This window comes from Lynx canadensis, chromosome B3, assembly GCF_007474595.2.
Source record: "Lynx canadensis isolate LIC74 chromosome B3, mLynCan4.pri.v2, whole genome shotgun sequence".
Lineage (NCBI taxonomy): Eukaryota > Metazoa > Chordata > Mammalia > Carnivora > Felidae > Lynx > Lynx canadensis.
In genome coordinates, this window is record NC_044308.2 from 108,244,239 (window position 1) to 108,262,574 (window position 18,336).

The following is an 18,336-nucleotide window of genomic DNA, read 5'->3' on the forward strand; positions in this document are numbered from 1 at the left end:
ACGTTTATTTATTTTTGGGACAGAGAGAGACAGAGCATGAACAGGGGAGGGGCAGAGAGAGAGGGAGACACAGAATCTGAGACAGGCTCCAGGCTCTGAGCCATCAGCCCAGAGCCTGACGCGGGGCTCGAACTCACGGACCGCGAGATCGTGACCTGGCTGAAGTCGGACGCTTAACCGACTGCGCCACCCAGGCGCCCCAGAGATACCACTTTGTAAAGAAGTCTGGATTTTAGCTTTGGTTTAGTTTTTGTTTTTTGTGTTTTTTTTACAAACCTCTTTCTATTTATAATTATTTTGGAATAAACTGTATGGCAGATCTTGCCTTAAAGTGTGACAACACAAACTCTTTTATACATTTATACATTTTACTTTTATACATTTCTTAGAAGGATATCTTTCTTGTGTGTTTTTTGTAGTTGTTTTTTTTTTTTTTTTTTTTTTTTTTTTTGGACACAGTACACTAAGTAACTTTTGCTTACAACTCCGAAGTCCTGAGAAATTGAAATGTTTAACTCAGGTTTTGCTCCTAGAAAAAAGAGAGCAAAGTGTGGTGTTAAGAAGACAGCTTTCTCTTTCACATGAAATGGATTCCGTTTCTGACTGGTTACACAGAGTAGTAAGATCTAATCTATGTCCTAAAAGAACTTTCAGGAAACCAAAAGGGGTTTAGACTAAATTACTTTCTAGTCCATTTTCAGTTTGATATCATTGTTTCATCTAAAATGAATTCCTATAATTTTATATTATTTAAAAAACTAAGTTACAAGAGCATCTTCTAAAACAAACATAATGTGTATCTCTCTTTACTTCCATTTAGTGTAGATATTCTTTGGTTGGTGATACTAAAATTGTGTAGTAGATGTTGACTGAAGCCTTGCCTAAGGGCACTGTTAAATAAAGAATCTGGTTTGTACACACTCAATACAAAAAGAATCTGGTTTTGTGGTAAACTAATGTTATGGATTTAATCTTATATTTCAAGTTAAATGTCAGTGATTACCATTACAACTTTTACCATTTTATTTAGCAGTACTTTCTATCTACTTATGAATCCCCTTATTACCAAAAGTAAGTACAGTAAAACATGATGACAATATGTAATGAGTTTGGGTGAAAGGGATAAACGGGTTAAGTAGCAGGATGTGAATCCAGAGGATTTAAAGAACATGCATGGTGCCGTATTTAGTAACTGTAGAGTTACCAAAAGTGAGATGTAAACTTCTTCTTAGCAAAGAAGGATGCTCTTTAGTTTTGAAAATTCACTGGTCCATGAGATTAATTCATATCAGTTACTTTAAAGAAGCAAAATTTCTCTTTCTCTTCTTACATTTTTTACTTAACAGAATTACTGAATTGATGGGATACGAGCCAGAGGAACTTTTGGGCCGCTCGATATATGAATATTACCACGCTTTGGACTCTGACCATCTGACCAAAACTCATCATGACAGTAAGTACAATGGAAAAACTATATAGATTTTCTAATTATGTAATTTGCAATCTCCTTACTGTTTGGCCATATATCTAACTTTTTGGTTAAAATTAATCAGTCTTCCTAGACTAAATATCTTAATAGAACTCTTCATAAGGGATGTCAACCATTAAATCTATGTTTTGTATTTGTTGTAACTGATACTAGTTAAAGTAGAATCATTTAATAATATATAAAACTAACCTGGCATTTTTTTTTTTTTTAATTTTTTTTTCAACGTTTATTTATTTTTGGGACAGAGAGAGACAGAGCATGAACTAACCTGGCATTTTTAATACAAAGACTAAAAAATGTCATGGAATATTATAGCATCATTTTCAGAATTCACATTGAAGTATTTAGATCAGTTGTTAGCACATGGAAGGCACTTAGAAAATAATTATTGAGTGACTTAGTGAATGTGAAGGCAATCAATGTCATGTACAAGTAGTAACAAGTACACTTGACATAAGATAAATACTCGTGAATGTTATTTGAAGATCCCATAGTAAGACTTTCGAATCTCACTTGCTTATTTAATCTGTACCTAAACATGACTTCCCAATGTGATCGGGGATACCTGAATGTCACTGAGTTAGAATGATTAGCCTTGAACTACAAAATGAGCCCAAGTCAGCAGTCAGGACCCCAAGACTCAAGATAATGTCATCATTACTTTTTATCTGGTACTTGCTCCCAAATTAGCAATTGATTAAGTTTGCCTAAATTGCCAAGATTTCAGCATGATACCAGTTGAGATTCAAATATGCGAGCACAGCTATTTGAAGCATTGCTAATTCTCTGGAAACCTCAGTAGAAACGTAAGGAAATGTAGCAGTGCCACTTGCTCAGATGTGCTCTGTAGAATCAAGATTATTCATTGTCTAGTCTTTTTGATACTTTCAACATATAAGTCATTAAAGGAATTAGTCACTGCTGTCCCTCATTCCTGGCTTTCATTTTATTTAAAGTGAAGATTGGCAGGAAAGGAGTTTATTTTAGGGGTTAGAAGAATGAACTGTGTATATTTTTGGCTATGCTGGGGCTTTTTCTCTGTCACTTTAAACAATTATAACTGATTCTATTAAAATAAACATCTCTTTTCTAAAATAATCAACATTCAGCATCCATTTATTTGATTGAAAATTAGAAGTTATTTTCTCTGCATGACTGTTTTTCCTTTTCACTCCTAGTGTTTACTAAAGGCCAAGTCACCACAGGACAGTACAGGATGCTTGCCAAAAGAGGTGGATATGTCTGGGTTGAAACTCAAGCGACCGTCATATATAACACTAAGAACTCTCAACCACAGTGCATTGTATGTGTAAATTACGTTGTGAGGTAAGCCTGAAAAGTAAATATTTTGGGGGAGGAAGTAATAACCTTTTTGGATATTTTGTTCTTTTATATAAAGGGAGATAAGATTATAAAATGTTAACTGAATTTTATTTTCACATTTCCACCTAATTACGGTTTTCAGTACTTAGACCTGAGTGTCCAGGCCTGCTATTCTGCAGTGATTGTACTATTACCAGTACCCATCTATTCACATTCTTTTCACTCCCATTTTTAAAAAGACGTTAAAAAAATACCATATCTCCTATTGGGTTAGTTTGCTCTAGTCCTATTTCTGTCAGCATATACTATCTCAAATAGCTATGTTATTTTTGTAGGAAGAACCCTGGCCTTGGAATAGGTAGCTTTGTGTCATAGCTCTTTCACTTATTAGCTGCATGACCTTGGGAAGTTCTTATTACTTTGAATTTCACCCATATAGGAGAGATGATATTTATCTCCTCAATATTCTGAGGATATTTAATCCTCAGAAATGAGGATTAAATGAAATTCTATGTGAGATTACCATAAAAGGCTGTATAATATAGTGCATGGCTCTTGTGTATTCAAGAACTCTTCTTTTAGTTGACTGGCTTGTGAATATTAATGGATATCATAAACTGGCCTTCCATTTGATCTGCTTCAGCAGACTCCCTTCTAGTCCATCTTCCACATTACCACCATGCTGAGTTTTCTTGCATGGATATCTGAGCATCTCCTTTTCCTTAGAATTGTTTTAAAGATGCTTTATCACCCCCGAGATAAACCCTTGCTTGACTTACATAGCATCATTTCTTGTCATTTTCTATATTCTTCATGCTTTCGTTGATTCCACCTACCCTCTTTCTAAAATCTGTGACTACCTCTCTTGGTAAGACTTTGGTCACTTGTTTTAATTTTTGCCACTTCTGACACCATCCTTTAATGTTTTTTGTTTTTTTTTTTAATTTTTAATTTTAGAGTGTGCAATTGGGGGAGAGGAGCAGAGGGAGAGAGAGAATCTTAAGCAGACTCCACACTCAGTGCAGAGGCTGACTCAGGGCAGAATCCTATGACCCTCGGATCATGATCTGAGCTGAAATCAAGAGTTGGATGCTCAACTGACTGAGCCACCCAGGCGCCCATCCTTTAATGTTTTAATATTAGTGTCAAAGAGTTCTTTTGTGACTTTCCCATTAAATTACCCACTTGGAATGTCCTTCTTTTGCCCCTGTCCCATCTGCCTAACAAACCCTACTTGAGCCGAAGTTTCAGCTTGTTGGCTGTGAAGCACACCTTCTCTATTTTAGCAATTACCATTTTGTATTTTAATTGTTTGCACATCTACATTGCACTTCTGAGAACAAGGGTTAGGTATTTTAAACTTTGTATCCTTGGTTTATTTCACTTAGTAAACACCTCGATGTTTGTGATTAAAGAAACAATAAAAACTTACATTTAAGCCAAACACATGGATCTGTTGTTCATCATCCCTCTTCCACTCTATACTGTAGGTGTTATCACCGTATCATTTTCTTACCACCAAGGAAAATATGGCACCTGCCTTAGGCCTTGGACATTTATCTATATGTCTTTACATTCTAGGGCCATCCTTAGGTCATGCCTCATACATCAGTCCCAAAGAGTTCTTCTGTGCCAGTTTCATTACATGTGAATCCTCACAAAAATTATTTAGATGTGTTGGTGCCCTTCATGTACTTGACTATTCCATTTCTTTGTCACCATCACTCTTCCCAAAGGGATAGCTGAAGTTTCTTAATTTAGTCAAATATTTAAACTATCTTATACTATGAATTTTTATAGGTCTTTATTTCATATTGGCATTTTAAACCCTGAATGTGAGCAAGTATGCATGAACTATTAGGTTAAAGCATCTTAAAATGTTCCTTTTCATAAAGCAGTATTTTAAGAGACAAGGTTGTTTCAGAGACCCCCTGCATTGTGTCAGTGCTCAGTTAAGAATTACTAATCTCTCTTTTTTGACAGTGGTATTATTCAGCACGACTTGATTTTCTCCCTTCAACAAACAGAATGTGTCCTCAAACCAGTTGAATCTTCAGATATGAAAATGACTCAGCTGTTCACCAAAGTTGAATCAGAAGACACAAGTAGTCTGTTTGATAAACTTAAGAAGGAACCTGATGCTTTAACTTTGCTGGCCCCAGCTGCTGGAGACACAATCATATCTTTAGATTTCGGCAGCAATGGTGGGTCTTTAGTTATTCTGTTGATTGCCTAAACTATGTCTATTGCTGTAAGCCCATTTTAACTGAATTTGGACATTTTTTGTTGGTAATCATTTGGATGTTGTAGTCTTACATAATTTGTTTTTCAAAGTCTTCAAAGTATTTGCTTAAATATTTTTGCCTCTGTAATTTCTCAGCATTCCTGCTTCTGTCATATTATTGGAAATAGTGCTTCAAAGGGTGCTTAGGTATTTCTTCTTCCCACTTTAATGTTTCTCAACCACCCTGCTATTTCTGTATTTCCCATTGCCCTATTTTCTCCACAATTGAGCAGAGTTCTATTGCAATAGGCATAGTTCACTAAAGGATAAATCACCAGTCATACCATAATATCAGACATTGAAAATGAAAACTGTAATTTCAAAGTTAGTTGAATTTTAATGAATAAAAGGTGAGAAAGGGTTGGAATTGCAGAGTTGGTTATTTTTTTTTTTAATATTTATTTTGAGGGAGAGAGCACGTGTAAGTGGAGGAGGGGCAGAGAGAAAGAGAGTGAGAACTCCAAGCAGGCTCTGCACTGTCCACAGGGAGCCCACCCAACTCAGGCTCAGTGCCACAGAACTGTGAAGTCATGACCTGAGCCACAATCAAGAGTTGGAAGCTTAACCAGCTAAGCCACCCGGGTGCCTTTGCGGGGGTATTTATGCTATAAATATAATAGGAGCTGTCAGTAGATTGGAAAGATAATTCAGATTTAGAGTTGTACCATAAGATCTGTAAACTTTCTGATGAAGGAAAATTTAGCAACATTTTTGTTTGAGTGAATTAGACATGTTGTAAAAGGGGGCTTGCATTTCTGTATATGTTAAAATATAGCTATTCTTTAAATTGACTAATAATTTTTTACCTATAGACACAGAAACTGATGACCAGCAACTTGAGGAAGTTCCATTGTATAATGATGTAATGCTTCCCTCATCCAATGAAAAATTACAGAACATAAATTTGGCAATGTCTCCATTACCTGCTTCTGAAACTCCAAAGCCACTTCGAAGTAGTGCTGACCCTGCACTCAATCAAGAAGTTGTACTAAAATTAGAGCCAAATCCAGAGTCACTGGAACTTTCTTTTACTATGCCCCAGATTCAAGATCAGCCAGCTAGTCCTTCTGATGGAAGCACTAGACAGAGTTCACCTGAGGTAGGTGTCATAATAAAAGAAGAGCATAACTTTCATATTTTAATGTTCAGAAATGTATTTATAAAATGAGTATCAAAAAAGTTTTGAATTTAGTCATTGATAGAGAATAATGCCTGTGCCTATAATAGCTCCAAGCCCATACATACTACTCATTGTGTTGGAGAATTGTCAAGTAGCAAAAACCTTACTTCAGCAAAGCTTAAAAAGGGAAAGGACCATAAGCTAATTGCTGAATTTTGTCCAATTTCCATTACTTGAAATTCTGGGTAAATTTAACATGAAAATACCAAGTCTTACACAGAGCAAATACTTGGTAACTATTTTTTATTCAAGTTCTGTCTTGATAATAGTTTTTCTATAAACACAAAGAAAATAGTCTTTAAGGGCTAGGCTGAAGTCAAGCCTAACGATGTCACATGGGGCTCTGTTTCTAAATCTAGAATGATTCAATTTTGATTCAGTAGAGCTTCCTATATCTGAAGATAGCTCAGGAGTAGCACAACTCAGACTTGAATATTCCGACTTGGTGAGGCACAAATAAGCCTTAATAAATGGTGAATAAGTTTACATTAAATATTTATCAATTCAAACTGGCAGGCTAAGAGGAGATTTGACATTTCATAGCCTTCGGGAAAATATACTCTGTGCTTTGGTGGCTCACCTTCCCCAGCATAAAAATCTATTGATTCATTTTGTTTTTTATCAGACAAAGGTAAATCTAACAAAAATGTTAAAATGAGGGAAGCAAAAGTTTATGCTTAAATTACATAGCTTTGGTTTTCTGGTTATAATCCTTGCTCAGAACTCCCAAAATCATACTACATATGTTAAGGTGAATGCAAGTAAAACAACTTAAGTCTCTACCCCTACTTCATCCCAGGGTAGATGTGAGATTTTTAGGTAGATCACCACAGTAGCGTGGCCTCTCAGTACAAAGGTAGAGTCCAGTGAATAGTATATCATATCTAATTATTGGCCAATTAGGTACCATGTGGGCGTTGAATTATTAAATGAATTCTCCTAGAAGCAGATCAATACCTTTTAGTCCTAATTTCATAAATGATGTTACACAGAAATGTATGTGTTGGCAAAATTAGTTACAAGGGTAAGTTCAAAAGTTTAACTTCTCTCTAGTTAGATAAAATGTGATAGAAGAGATGGACTTTGTTGGTTTAAGAATTCTAACAACTAGCAAAATATGTGCAGGTTTCCTCAGGGAAAAGTAAACCCATTGAATTCCTTTTACAGCCTACCAGTCCCAGTGAATATTGTTTTGATGTGGATAGTGATATGGTCAATGAATTTAAGCTGGAATTGGTAGAGAAACTTTTTGCTGAAGACACAGAAGCCAAGAATCCATTTTCCACCCAGGTATATAAACTTGTTTATTATATTTTCTGTTAAACTTTATTAATTGTTAGTTGGAAGTGACTTTGGGTTTAACTTGTTTTTCTTTTATAAGATGTGGCCATTGAAAAACTCATGTATTTTTTTGTTTTAAAGGACACTGATTTAGACTTGGAGATGTTAGCTCCTTACATCCCAATGGATGATGACTTCCAGTTACGTTCCTTTGATCAGTTGTCGCCACTGGAAAGCAGTTCTACAAGCCCTCAAAGCGTGGGCACAATTACAGTATTCCAGCCGGCTCAAATGCAGGAGGAACCTCCTGTTACCACTACCAGTACCACTGCCACCACTGATGAATTAAAAACAGTGACAAAAGATGGTATAGAAGACATTAAAATACTGATTGCATCTCCATCTCCTACCCATGTACCCAAAGTAACTACTGGTGCCACAACATCACTGTATGGTGATACTGGAAGTCGGACAGCCTCACCAAACAGAGCAGGAAAAGGAGTCATAGAACAGACAGAAAAATCTCATCCAAGAAGCCCTAATGTGTTATCTGTCACTTTGAGTCAAAGGTAATTATATACAACATTAAAGTTATAGTTGATTTATTATTTTTGAGAAAGTATGTGTGGTAATAACTTAATTCTAAGCATAGAAAACTTTCTGGTAATATGTTTTTGACATACAAATTCTGGACTTAAAACAAGCACTCAAATTAACTTGTGTATTTTCTTGAAGATAACCTTAGCACCTATCTAAATGTAGGAGGTAGGAGGATCTTCTAGTACTTCTAAAAATTAAATGCATCCAGTAAGTTCAGTAAATGTACAAAAATTGGCCCAGTTTTTTGCAGTTGTTTAAATCAGACTAGTTGACTCTCCTCACTGTTTCTGTCTCTTTGAGCTATTTTAAAGCTTACCTGAATAAAAGACCTTCCAACGTAAGGGTATTTCCAATTCCCCATTTCACATTGAGCCTGATGATCTTCAATCCTCAGTATTCAACATAGGTATTTATAAGCCTCCTTTTAAAATTTATGTATAATTGTGCTCTTTTTCCATTACATTTTTATAGAACATTAGCTAGACTATAGGTTTAAGAGCTACAACAGGAATCTGAACATGATTTATGATATTGCTTTTGTGGAGTTAGTTTGAACAAATACCTGTACACTACCCAAATTTTAAGTTACAATTTCTGTGTATAATTTCTGTATATAACTTGTAACGGGATTTGACATTTTATTTTATTTTATTTTATTTTATTTTATTTATTTTTTTTAATTTTTTTTCAACGTTTATTTATTTTTGGGACAGAGAGAGACAGAGCATGAACGGGGGAGGGGCAGAGAGAGAGGGAGACACAGAATCAGAAACAGGCTCCAGGCTCTGAGCCATCAGTCCAGAGCCTGACGCGGGGCTCGAACTCACGGACCGCGAGATCGTGACCTGGCTGAAGTCGGACGCTTAACCGACCGCGCCACCCAGGCGCCCCAGGATTTGACATTTTAAATTTGAGGCTGTAATCAAAGGAAACACGTTTTAGCTAGTCAGAGAGGCAGTTTGTAGAGGAAAGAAACAATTTCTGTTGTGCCTACACTGAACCAGATAACAACAGCAAGGAAAAAGCACTGCCATAAGAAGAGTCTATGACTTTTCTTCTCCAGCCTTTCATCGCTGTTTTGAACTAGAATGCTAGGAGAAACCTTTTCCCAGAACTAAGAAAAGATCTTGGGGCTTTAGATTAACAAGGAAGCGTTTATATTACTTTATAAGTTAGTATGTCACCAAATGACTACAGGCTCTGACCTTTAAGGCAGTGACAGTCTCTTAAACATTTCATTGTATTAATATTTGGTCACTAAATGGCTATTAGAAGATGAGTGAATATAGTAATAGAATTGGCTATGACCTATAATTTACAGTTTACTATTAGCTACAGAGGACTATGGGATATTCCGTTTTCTGAACAACTGTGTGCTTGTCAAAACCAAAGTCTAACATCTAGTCATTTTTTTTCACATTAGTATCAAAATAGTATGCACTAAATACTTGCAGAACTGTACGAAGGCTTTTTCTTTATGACCTCTCTAATTGCAAAATCAACATGTTGCACTAAACCAGATGACTTACAGCTTTAGAGCAAAGATTAAAGATAACCCATTAAGAAGTGCCTGGGTGGCTCAGTTGGTTAAGTGTTCAACTCTTGATTTTGGCTTGGGTTGTGATCTCAGGGTCATGGGATTGAGCCTCGCGTCAAGCTGCATGCTGAGTGGGGGGGTGGAGCCTGCTTCAGATTCTCCCTCTCTCCCTCTTCCCCTTAGCCCCCCTTACACGTGCTGATAAATCATTAGAAGTGCTACTACTAAGATGATATTTATATGATAGATTGCACTGTACTTCATAAAGATAATATATTTCTATAGGAATTTAAAAACCTGCCTATCTATAATAATGAAGGTTTTACAGAATTTTTTTTTTTCAACATTCATTTATTTTTGGGACAGAGAGAGACAGAGCATGAATGGGCGAGGGGCAGAGAGAGAGGGAGACACAGAATCGGAAACAGGCTCTAGGCTCTGAGCCATCAGCCCAGAGCCCGACGCGGGGCTCGAACTCACGGACCGCAAGATCGTGACCTGGCCGAAGTCGGACGCTTAACCGACTGCGCCACCCAGGCGCCCCCAGAATTTTTTAAAATACAAAACAAAACTGCATGTAGGAGAGCAGTTTGAATAATGTGTCACTCATATGGCATTTTCAACTATATGGAACAGAGCAAGAAGCTGTTGTGATTGTGTATGGGCTGGGGGGAGGAGTTCTTGAAAAGACAAAATGGATAACAGAATTCATGTGCCTGATACATAAAACAGTTATTTACTACTTAATATTAATTTTAAATGGAGATAGTTCAGGTTTGACAACCAGATCAATACTGAGGGCAAAGTGGCTTAGTGGGAAGATTACTGGGAGGGGAATGGGTATCAGGAGATCTAGAAGGCACTTCCATATCTGCAGCTAACCAGGTAATTTGCTCCAAGTCCCATTGCTAACAAGCCTCAGGTTTCTCATTTATAAAATGGGTGTTTTATACCTCTTGGAGATTGGTGTAAGACTAAAATGAACTAATGAACATGCAATGTTTTATAAACTAAAAAAGCCATAGAAATGTGAAGTTACTCTTATAATAGTCCCAGGAATATTTGAATATTATACTGGCTGGAATGGAAAAGCCAGTATTTAACTTTAACCTACAAAAATGTCAACTTAGTTCTGTTCAGATTTATTTTATAAATAGGTAAATGCATATTTTAAGAAATTTTCTTTTAAAAACTGAGCTTTGACTTCAGATGATAAACTTTAGTAATCAGAAAAATTCTCTTACATATTAACATTATATTCCTTAATGTTGGAAAACAGGCATCATTTATTTTGCTCAAAAAAAGTTAGTTGGGTATTTTAAAAATAGTAAAGCAACTGTGTGGTTTTTTTTTTTCCCAGAACTACCATTCCTGAAGAAGAACTAAATCCAAAGATACTAGCTTTGCAGAATGCTCAGAGAAAGCGAAAAATAGAACATGACGGTTCACTTTTTCAAGCAGTAGGAATTGTAAGTGTGAGAATATGTTTCTTTTTCTGTTGTATAGAAGCTAATGTGCTGTATACAATGTGAGCCAATATATAGGTGATTTCTCATTTCTTCCATATACGAAAGTTATATATTCAGAGGTTAAACATTGTTTCTTTCACTTGGTATTAAAAGACTATTTCATAAAAATACATTTAAATGAGGGTATCTGGGTGGCTCAGTTGGTTAAGCATCGGACTTCAGCACAGGTCATGATCTCACAGTTTGTTGAGTTCCAAGCCCCGCATCAGGCTCTTTGCTATCAGCACAGAGCCTGCTTTGGATCCTCTGTCTCCCTCTCTCTCAGCGCCTCCCCATCTCTCTCTCTCTTTCTCTCTCTCAAAAATGAAACATTAAAAAAAATACATTTAATGAATACATTCTCATTGTAAAAATTCCAAACAAAGCAGATGTATTTTAAGTAAAAAGTGAATTTCTCCCCTCATTCTAACCTCAGTGTCACCACCAGTCTTGTTCTTTTCTCTTTCAGTTACTTTTCCTTCTTACCTCCAAAAAAACAGTTTAAGTTAGTGCTGGTATAATTCATACTGATATTTTCAGACTATATTTACTGGAAAGCATTTACAGAAACAGTTGCCATAATGAGTGGCAAATGACTTTATCATAGTAGTATTAAGAGAAAGAATTAAAAATAATTTAGAACCATATTTAAGAAATACAGTTATTAATCTGCTTTTACAAAGTAAGTTTCTGCTTTTACAAAATTTCAACATAGTAAAATTGAAATAACTGTGCTGTTTTTAGGGAACATTATTACAGCAGCCAGATGATCGTGCAACTACTACATCACTTTCTTGGAAACGCGTAAAAGGATGCAAATCTAGTGAGCAGAATGGAATGGAGCAAAAGACAATTATTTTAATACCCTCTGGTTAGTTTATTCTTTCTACCCTTGAACATCCCACAGAGAATTAAAATGTATGAAAGTTTTTTATTTAGAAGCTTTACTTTCAAAGTGATTTTCATTCTTTAGCATCATTAAAAACTAAGGTAGCATTTTATCCACTGGTGGTGAATACAGGAATAGCTATTCAAGATGGAACTTTTAATTTATCTTTGTGTGCCATCAATATTCAGTAGAAGTTAAAACTTGTACATTTGTATGAGATTTTTTCAGAATTGATTTATCACTTCTTTGTGCCATCATTGTATCCTTTAAACACTTCTGACATAGCACCAGTAACACTTTATTCCACTTGCTTTTTCACATAGTTGTGGTTTTGCCCTGTAGACTAGAAACCCAGAGCTTATTTGCTTTAGTTTTCTGCAATACCTATAGCACAGTGAGTGTTCAGTAATATTTATTGACTAGGTGAATGAATACTTAGGTATGTCTTTGTTTTTCAGATTTAGCATGTAGACTGCTGGGGCAATCAATGGATGAGAGTGGATTACCACAACTGACCAGTTATGATTGTGAAGTTAATGCTCCTGTACAAGGCAGCAGAAACCTACTGCAGGGTGAAGAATTACTCAGAGCTTTGGATCAAGTTAACTGAGCTTTTTCATAATCTCATTCCTTTTTTTGGACACTGGTGGCTCATTACCTAAAGCAGTCTATTTATATTTTCTATATCTAATTTTAGAAGCCTGGCTACAATACTGCACAAACTTGGTTAGTTCAATCTTGATCCCCTTTCTACTTCATTTACATTAATGCTCTTTTTTAGTACGTTCTTTAATGCCAGATCACAGACAGCACATCTTCACAGTTCCTTGGTATTTAAACCATTACATTGCAGTAGCGTCATTTTTAAAATGCACCTTTTTATTTATTTATTTTGGGCTAGGGAGTTTGTCCCTTATCGAATTATTTTTAATAAGATGCCAATATAATTTTTGTAAGAAGGCAGTAACCTTTCATCATGATCAGTTTGAAAAATTCTTACTCAGTTTTTTCACATTTTACATACACAATAATGATTTGCCAGCAGTACATGGTAGCCACAATTGCACAATATATTTTCTTAAAAAAATACCAGCAGTTACTCATGCAATATATTCTGCATTTATAAAACTAGTTTTTAAGAAGAAATTTTTTTTGGCCTATGAAATTGTTAAACCTGGAACATGACATTGTTAATCATATAATAATGATTCTTAAATGCTTGTATGGTTTATTATTTAAATGGGTAAAGCCATTTACATGATAAAGAAAGATATGCATATATCTGGAAGGTATGTGACATTTATTTGGATAAAATTCTCAATTCAGAGAAATGATCTGATGTTTCTGTAGTCACTTTGCCAGCTCAAAAGAAAACAATACCCTATCTGTAGTTGTGGAAGTTTATGCTAATATTGTGTAAATGATATTAAACCTAAATGTTCTGCCCACCCTGTTGGTATAAAAATATTTTGAGCAGATTGTGAACAAGAAAAAAAAATCATGCTTTGTTAGCAAAATTGCCTAGTATGTTAATTTGCTCAAAATTTGATGTTTGGTTTTATGCACTTTGTCGCTATTAACATCCTTCTGTTTTCGTATAGATTTCAATAATTGAGTAATTTTAGAAGCATTATTTTAGAAATATATAGTTGTCAGTAAACATCTTGTTTTTCTATGTGCATTGTACAAATTTTTCATTCCTTTTGCTTTTTGTGGTTGGCTCTAACACTAACTGTATTGTTTTGTTACATCAAATAAACATCTTCTGTGGACCAGGCCCCCTTTGGTCAGCTTTTATATTAAAAATTTTGTTTCAATGCCTCCAACTCATAAAATTGATTACCAGCAGTTATCTTATGAAAATTAAATTGCCAGTGATTGTTTCTACATTTATTTTATTGCCATCACTTAAATGTATACTGTGTCCGTAAATGTCCTATTAAGTAAAAGCAAACTATAATGTTCCACTGTAAAAAATACACTTTTAGAAAAGAAACTTGTCATTTATAAATTTATGAACCTATTAAAGTAAAGCAAATTTTAATGCTTTAATATGAATGGGATGAGTAAAGCAAATCCCAAATATTATAGTTACATAATGTTGTAAGGATGAGAAGTACCTCTAAAGATCTAATCTATTTCCATTTCACAGATGAAGAAATGTAGACCTCAAATGATAATCGATTTGTCCAAGCCTTCAAGGTAATAAATGGTACACCAAAGATTTACACTTAGGTTTTCTCTTAGTATGAAACTAGAACAAACCTTGCATGTTTTTTAAAATCAGAACTGTATATTTTATATTTTTTAAATAACTTAATTCATTTTTTTCTGTATGTTTTTATGGAATTGCTATATTTCTTCGTGATTATAAAAGTAATATTCTCTCTGTAAAAAAAAAAATTGCACAAAAAGATGAAAAATCACCATGAGCCTCTGCACCTAGAAGTAACAGCAAATTATTTTTATGGACAAATTACAGAGGCAGTGGCCAGAGCCTTAGGTCCTGTAGCCTGAGGTTACAAGAACCAAAATATCTTGAACAAAATGAACTAAGTCCAGATCTTATCTTAGACTGAACAAAATGTTATTACAGCGGCATGAAAATTTGGGAACAAAAATTTATAATTCGAAGGCTCCAAGTTTTTGGGGGCACACGCATACTTCACTGTAAATACTATGACCCAAAGTAGTTTTGCATTTCATTACAGATAGTATAGAGGTGGTATTTTAGAATAAAATAGTTGCTTAGTATTTTCAGGTCAAAAACACCCCAAAATTATGCTTATTTTGGTAGCAGAATTAGCTTTAGTCGAAAGCTAGAAGTTTATGTGTAGTTTTCAAATATTAATAAGTGGTCAGGTTATGTAATGACCGGGAGTCAGAAAATGACTTGTAAAAGCAGTGATTTAGAAGAGAAAGCCACTTTAACAGACAGTAGAACTGGAAGAAAGTAAGTACCCACCTCTTGGTCATTCAGGAAACAACCCCCATGGAGTGCTTGAAGCTGCTGGAAATAGAAGAACCAGCCCTTCCTTCCCAGCTTTGTGCCCTCTCTCTCAGACTGTCACTTACTTCCTTATAATGCCTTTCTCTGAAGTATAACCCTACCCTAGCAACTAGAATTCTATAATAGCTCTTCTGTCCTCCCGATGGATGCCTATACTTTCCACTTTTCTGGTGCTGCTGTGAATGAATGACCACAGTATTATTTTACTTACCTGAAGAAAGTATGGCAAAGGAGTTTAGTGTATTTTGTTCTTTTGTGCTCACCATTAACTTTGGAACTAAAAAGGGTTCTACAGAGAGCTTACCACAACTAAGTACAATGGCTTTTAGATGAGTTAAAATGAATCTAAACATCTATTAGGTCCTATATGCTAGACTTTGTGCTAGGATGTTATCTCACAGTCTTCAAAAAACACTTCTGAATTAATATTTATATCATTTTGTAGATACGAAAACATTCTTGAGACCTAGCCTAAGGATCAGAGCATTTGAGGTGGCCATCAGTGACTCCATAGCTCATGGTGCTAAACACCAGGGGGGTACTAGCCAGGTGGGTAGCAGTAGAGCATGCCCTTTACCCTATTAACTGTTTAAACAGCAAACAAGAGAAAGCAATGGGGTGAAGGTAATGAAACCATAGGGGATGTGCTAAGAGGAATGGCAAGACCAACGGAAATGAGTTAAGTGGTGTTCTAAAGTGCTATCGAGAATTTTGAGTTTGAACTAGAGATTCAGGTGTCTGGTGATGGAGATATTAACAGGTAAATGAGATGATGTATGGAAAGCCCGTTAATGAACTATAAAAGATTACATCAGTGTATGGCATGGTCCTCTTAGAGCTGTCTGACTTAATGGCATTATACACGTTTACTTTAAGTTTGTATAACTTTGCAACTACCTTTCCAAATAGCAATTTTCCCCTACAACCTTTAAAACAGAGAAGTGCCCTTAAAGTTACTGGCTGTGCAGAAATTTAAACATTTAGATTCTAGAAGTTCAGATTTCTAATGCAGCAACGTCAAAAATAAGTTGCAAAGAATATGTAATCTTTTTTTTAACAATGGACTTTTGGTTAAATAAAACCTTTGCAAACATGTTGCCAACTGAAACCAACAACAGTGTAAAGAAAAAAATCTTACTCAGGTGTTTTTTAGGTCTGCCGCTAACCACTTTACTCGTATTTCATCTCTTAAAATAGCGCTGAACCTGTTGTCCCAGATCGTTTTACAGATCGTTGTTTGATCTGTAGAATTTGATACAAAATGGTCTCCCTGTAATATTAAGCTACGTCTTACCACAAACCCTCCTATCAATACCTTCTGGAGCTTTTTTGTGTTCACACCTTTCAGAGGTTTGGACATAATTTTCTTACCTGTAGTGGACGGTTTTATCCAAGACGCTGCCCAGACACCCGATCTCGTACTATTTAATTTCCTTTATTCCCTTGTCTCGGATCCATCCCGGGACGGAGAGGAAAGACAGGTGCCTGAGAGCAGCAGTGATCAGACAGCCCCCTCAGCGGGGAAAATAACAAGGATGCGGAGGGGACCGACCACCCCTAACGTCCGTGGTGCCGCTGGTACTACATGATGAGGATGCGAAACACAAGCCGTCAGGAGAAACTTCCCCAAACCCCGCCCGCCGCGCTGCAGGCCACGCCCCGGTACGTGCTCGGGCGCAGCACAGCAGCCCCGGCCCCCGCCCTCCGCCCCAGGCCCGGTCCGCTCCGTGGGGCGGGTGCTCCCAGCCCGGGCCTACGTGTAAGATCTCACGTGGGAGGCTCGGCCCCACCCGGCCTGCTGCGGCGCGGGGTGGGGCGGGTTCTCGAGGGGTCAGCGCTGCTCTTTGTCTTCCGTGACTTGTCCAATTCCGATGCCTGGCGCTTTCCCGATTTTTTGGGGGGGATGGGGTGGGGTGGGGTATAGGACTGTTATGAGGTTCAGGGAAGGAGTCTCATGTGTCGCTGTAGAGCTGTCTGCGGAATTCCCAAATGTTTTGGGGGTATGAAACTGTGTTTTGTGGAATAGAAACATATCTGAGGTCTCCTAACGGATGGGATTGCTTAACTATATAAAAAGGTTTTAAAATATTAATCATTTACTAATCTGGTCAAAAATGGAGGACTCTTTTGGTTATTTAACTATATTCCCCATGAGGCACTCAAAGGCTTAGTTCATTTTAAATAAAGCGCTTTGAGATATCCCTGATAATGTAAATTGAAACTTTACCTGCCCCAGGTGGTTTTTTGTTTGGTTTTTGTTTTTGTTTTGCTTTTTGCTTGTTTGTTTTTTGAATACTGTGTGCCAGCACCCTACCAATGCCAGATATTAAGACTCCTTTGGAAGAAGATAATCTTGTTGGACAGAAGGGAGGTGAGTTTATGGAATATGGGAAGGCTTGGGGCATTGAATTTAATCTCCTGTAATTCGTATGTTTAGGTTGATCAGTTTGTAGTAAAGTACAAAGAAAGGTATTGTTTAAAATAACCTCATCCATGCATTTCCGGGGTTGTCAACATTTTACATTTTATTTTAAATTGTTTCCTTCAGGATAATTCATTGTTTATGGTTTTTCAAACAATATTTAAGAAAGTAAGAGTCCATTTTTAAAAAGTGGGGGAGGTGTTTTAAATGTTTTTTTACTAATAAAAACTGATCTGTAGCCTTAGTATCTTGTGTGTTTGTGTTTAATTAGAGAGGTGCTATTTAAAGAGGGTGCTCAAGTCTTTTGGTCCTATGGATGCTTAATAACCATAAACTGGTGATTCTCCACAGAGGGGAGCAGGCTGGGGGGGGGGGGTGAAGTGGCTGCCTGTAATGTTTATCACCAAGGGCAATGCATTTTAAAAAGTTCAGAAACATCATATAATTAGCCTCACAAGTAGACTAGGACTCTGTTAAGTCAAATCTGTTTTTTTTAGAGATCTTTGAAACATTAAAACATTAAGAAAAACATTAAGGTCCTTTTCAGTATTTCTTGTTTATATTTTTTGCTCTTTGAAACAAATTGTTTTTAATGTTCTACACACAACTATGTGTCATATACACAGCGATGACAAACTCTTTACTAGGAGCACTGAACAGCTGTGGGGTGAGCCATTATAAGCTGTGTCCTGATTTTGCAGTCTGCTGGTAGAATATTGAAAGCAAAACCAAAGTGAAGTATTAACAGTACAAATCAGAGGGGCTAGCACAGCTTGGGTGGGTGCTATGCCTCTTCCCAGGCAGATTCAGCTG

General features: G+C 36.3%; 1 protein-coding gene across 2 annotated transcripts in view; it reads left to right on the plus strand.

The window, feature by feature from the left end:
* Nucleotides 1-13,868, plus strand: part of HIF1A (hypoxia inducible factor 1 subunit alpha) — a 41,764-nt gene extending 27,896 nt beyond the window's left edge. The window contains exons 7-15 of one of the 2 annotated variants that reach the window (XM_030319250.2): nt 1,347-1,453; nt 2,668-2,815; nt 4,796-5,016; nt 5,909-6,195; nt 7,444-7,566; nt 7,699-8,126; nt 11,055-11,163; nt 11,947-12,073; nt 12,550-13,868. In XM_030319250.2, the coding sequence (XP_030175110.1) occupies nt 1,347-1,453; nt 2,668-2,815; nt 4,796-5,016; nt 5,909-6,195; nt 7,444-7,566; nt 7,699-8,126; nt 11,055-11,163; nt 11,947-12,073; nt 12,550-12,701 (1,702 nt within the window). In that variant the 3' untranslated portion in view covers nt 12,702-13,868. The remainder of the gene's footprint in view (nt 1-1,346; nt 1,454-2,667; nt 2,816-4,795; nt 5,017-5,908; nt 6,196-7,443; nt 7,567-7,698; nt 8,127-11,054; nt 11,164-11,946; nt 12,074-12,549) is intronic. The other variant, XM_032593365.1, reaches the window with a different exon arrangement.
* Nucleotides 13,869-18,336: the final 4,468 nt, after the last annotated feature.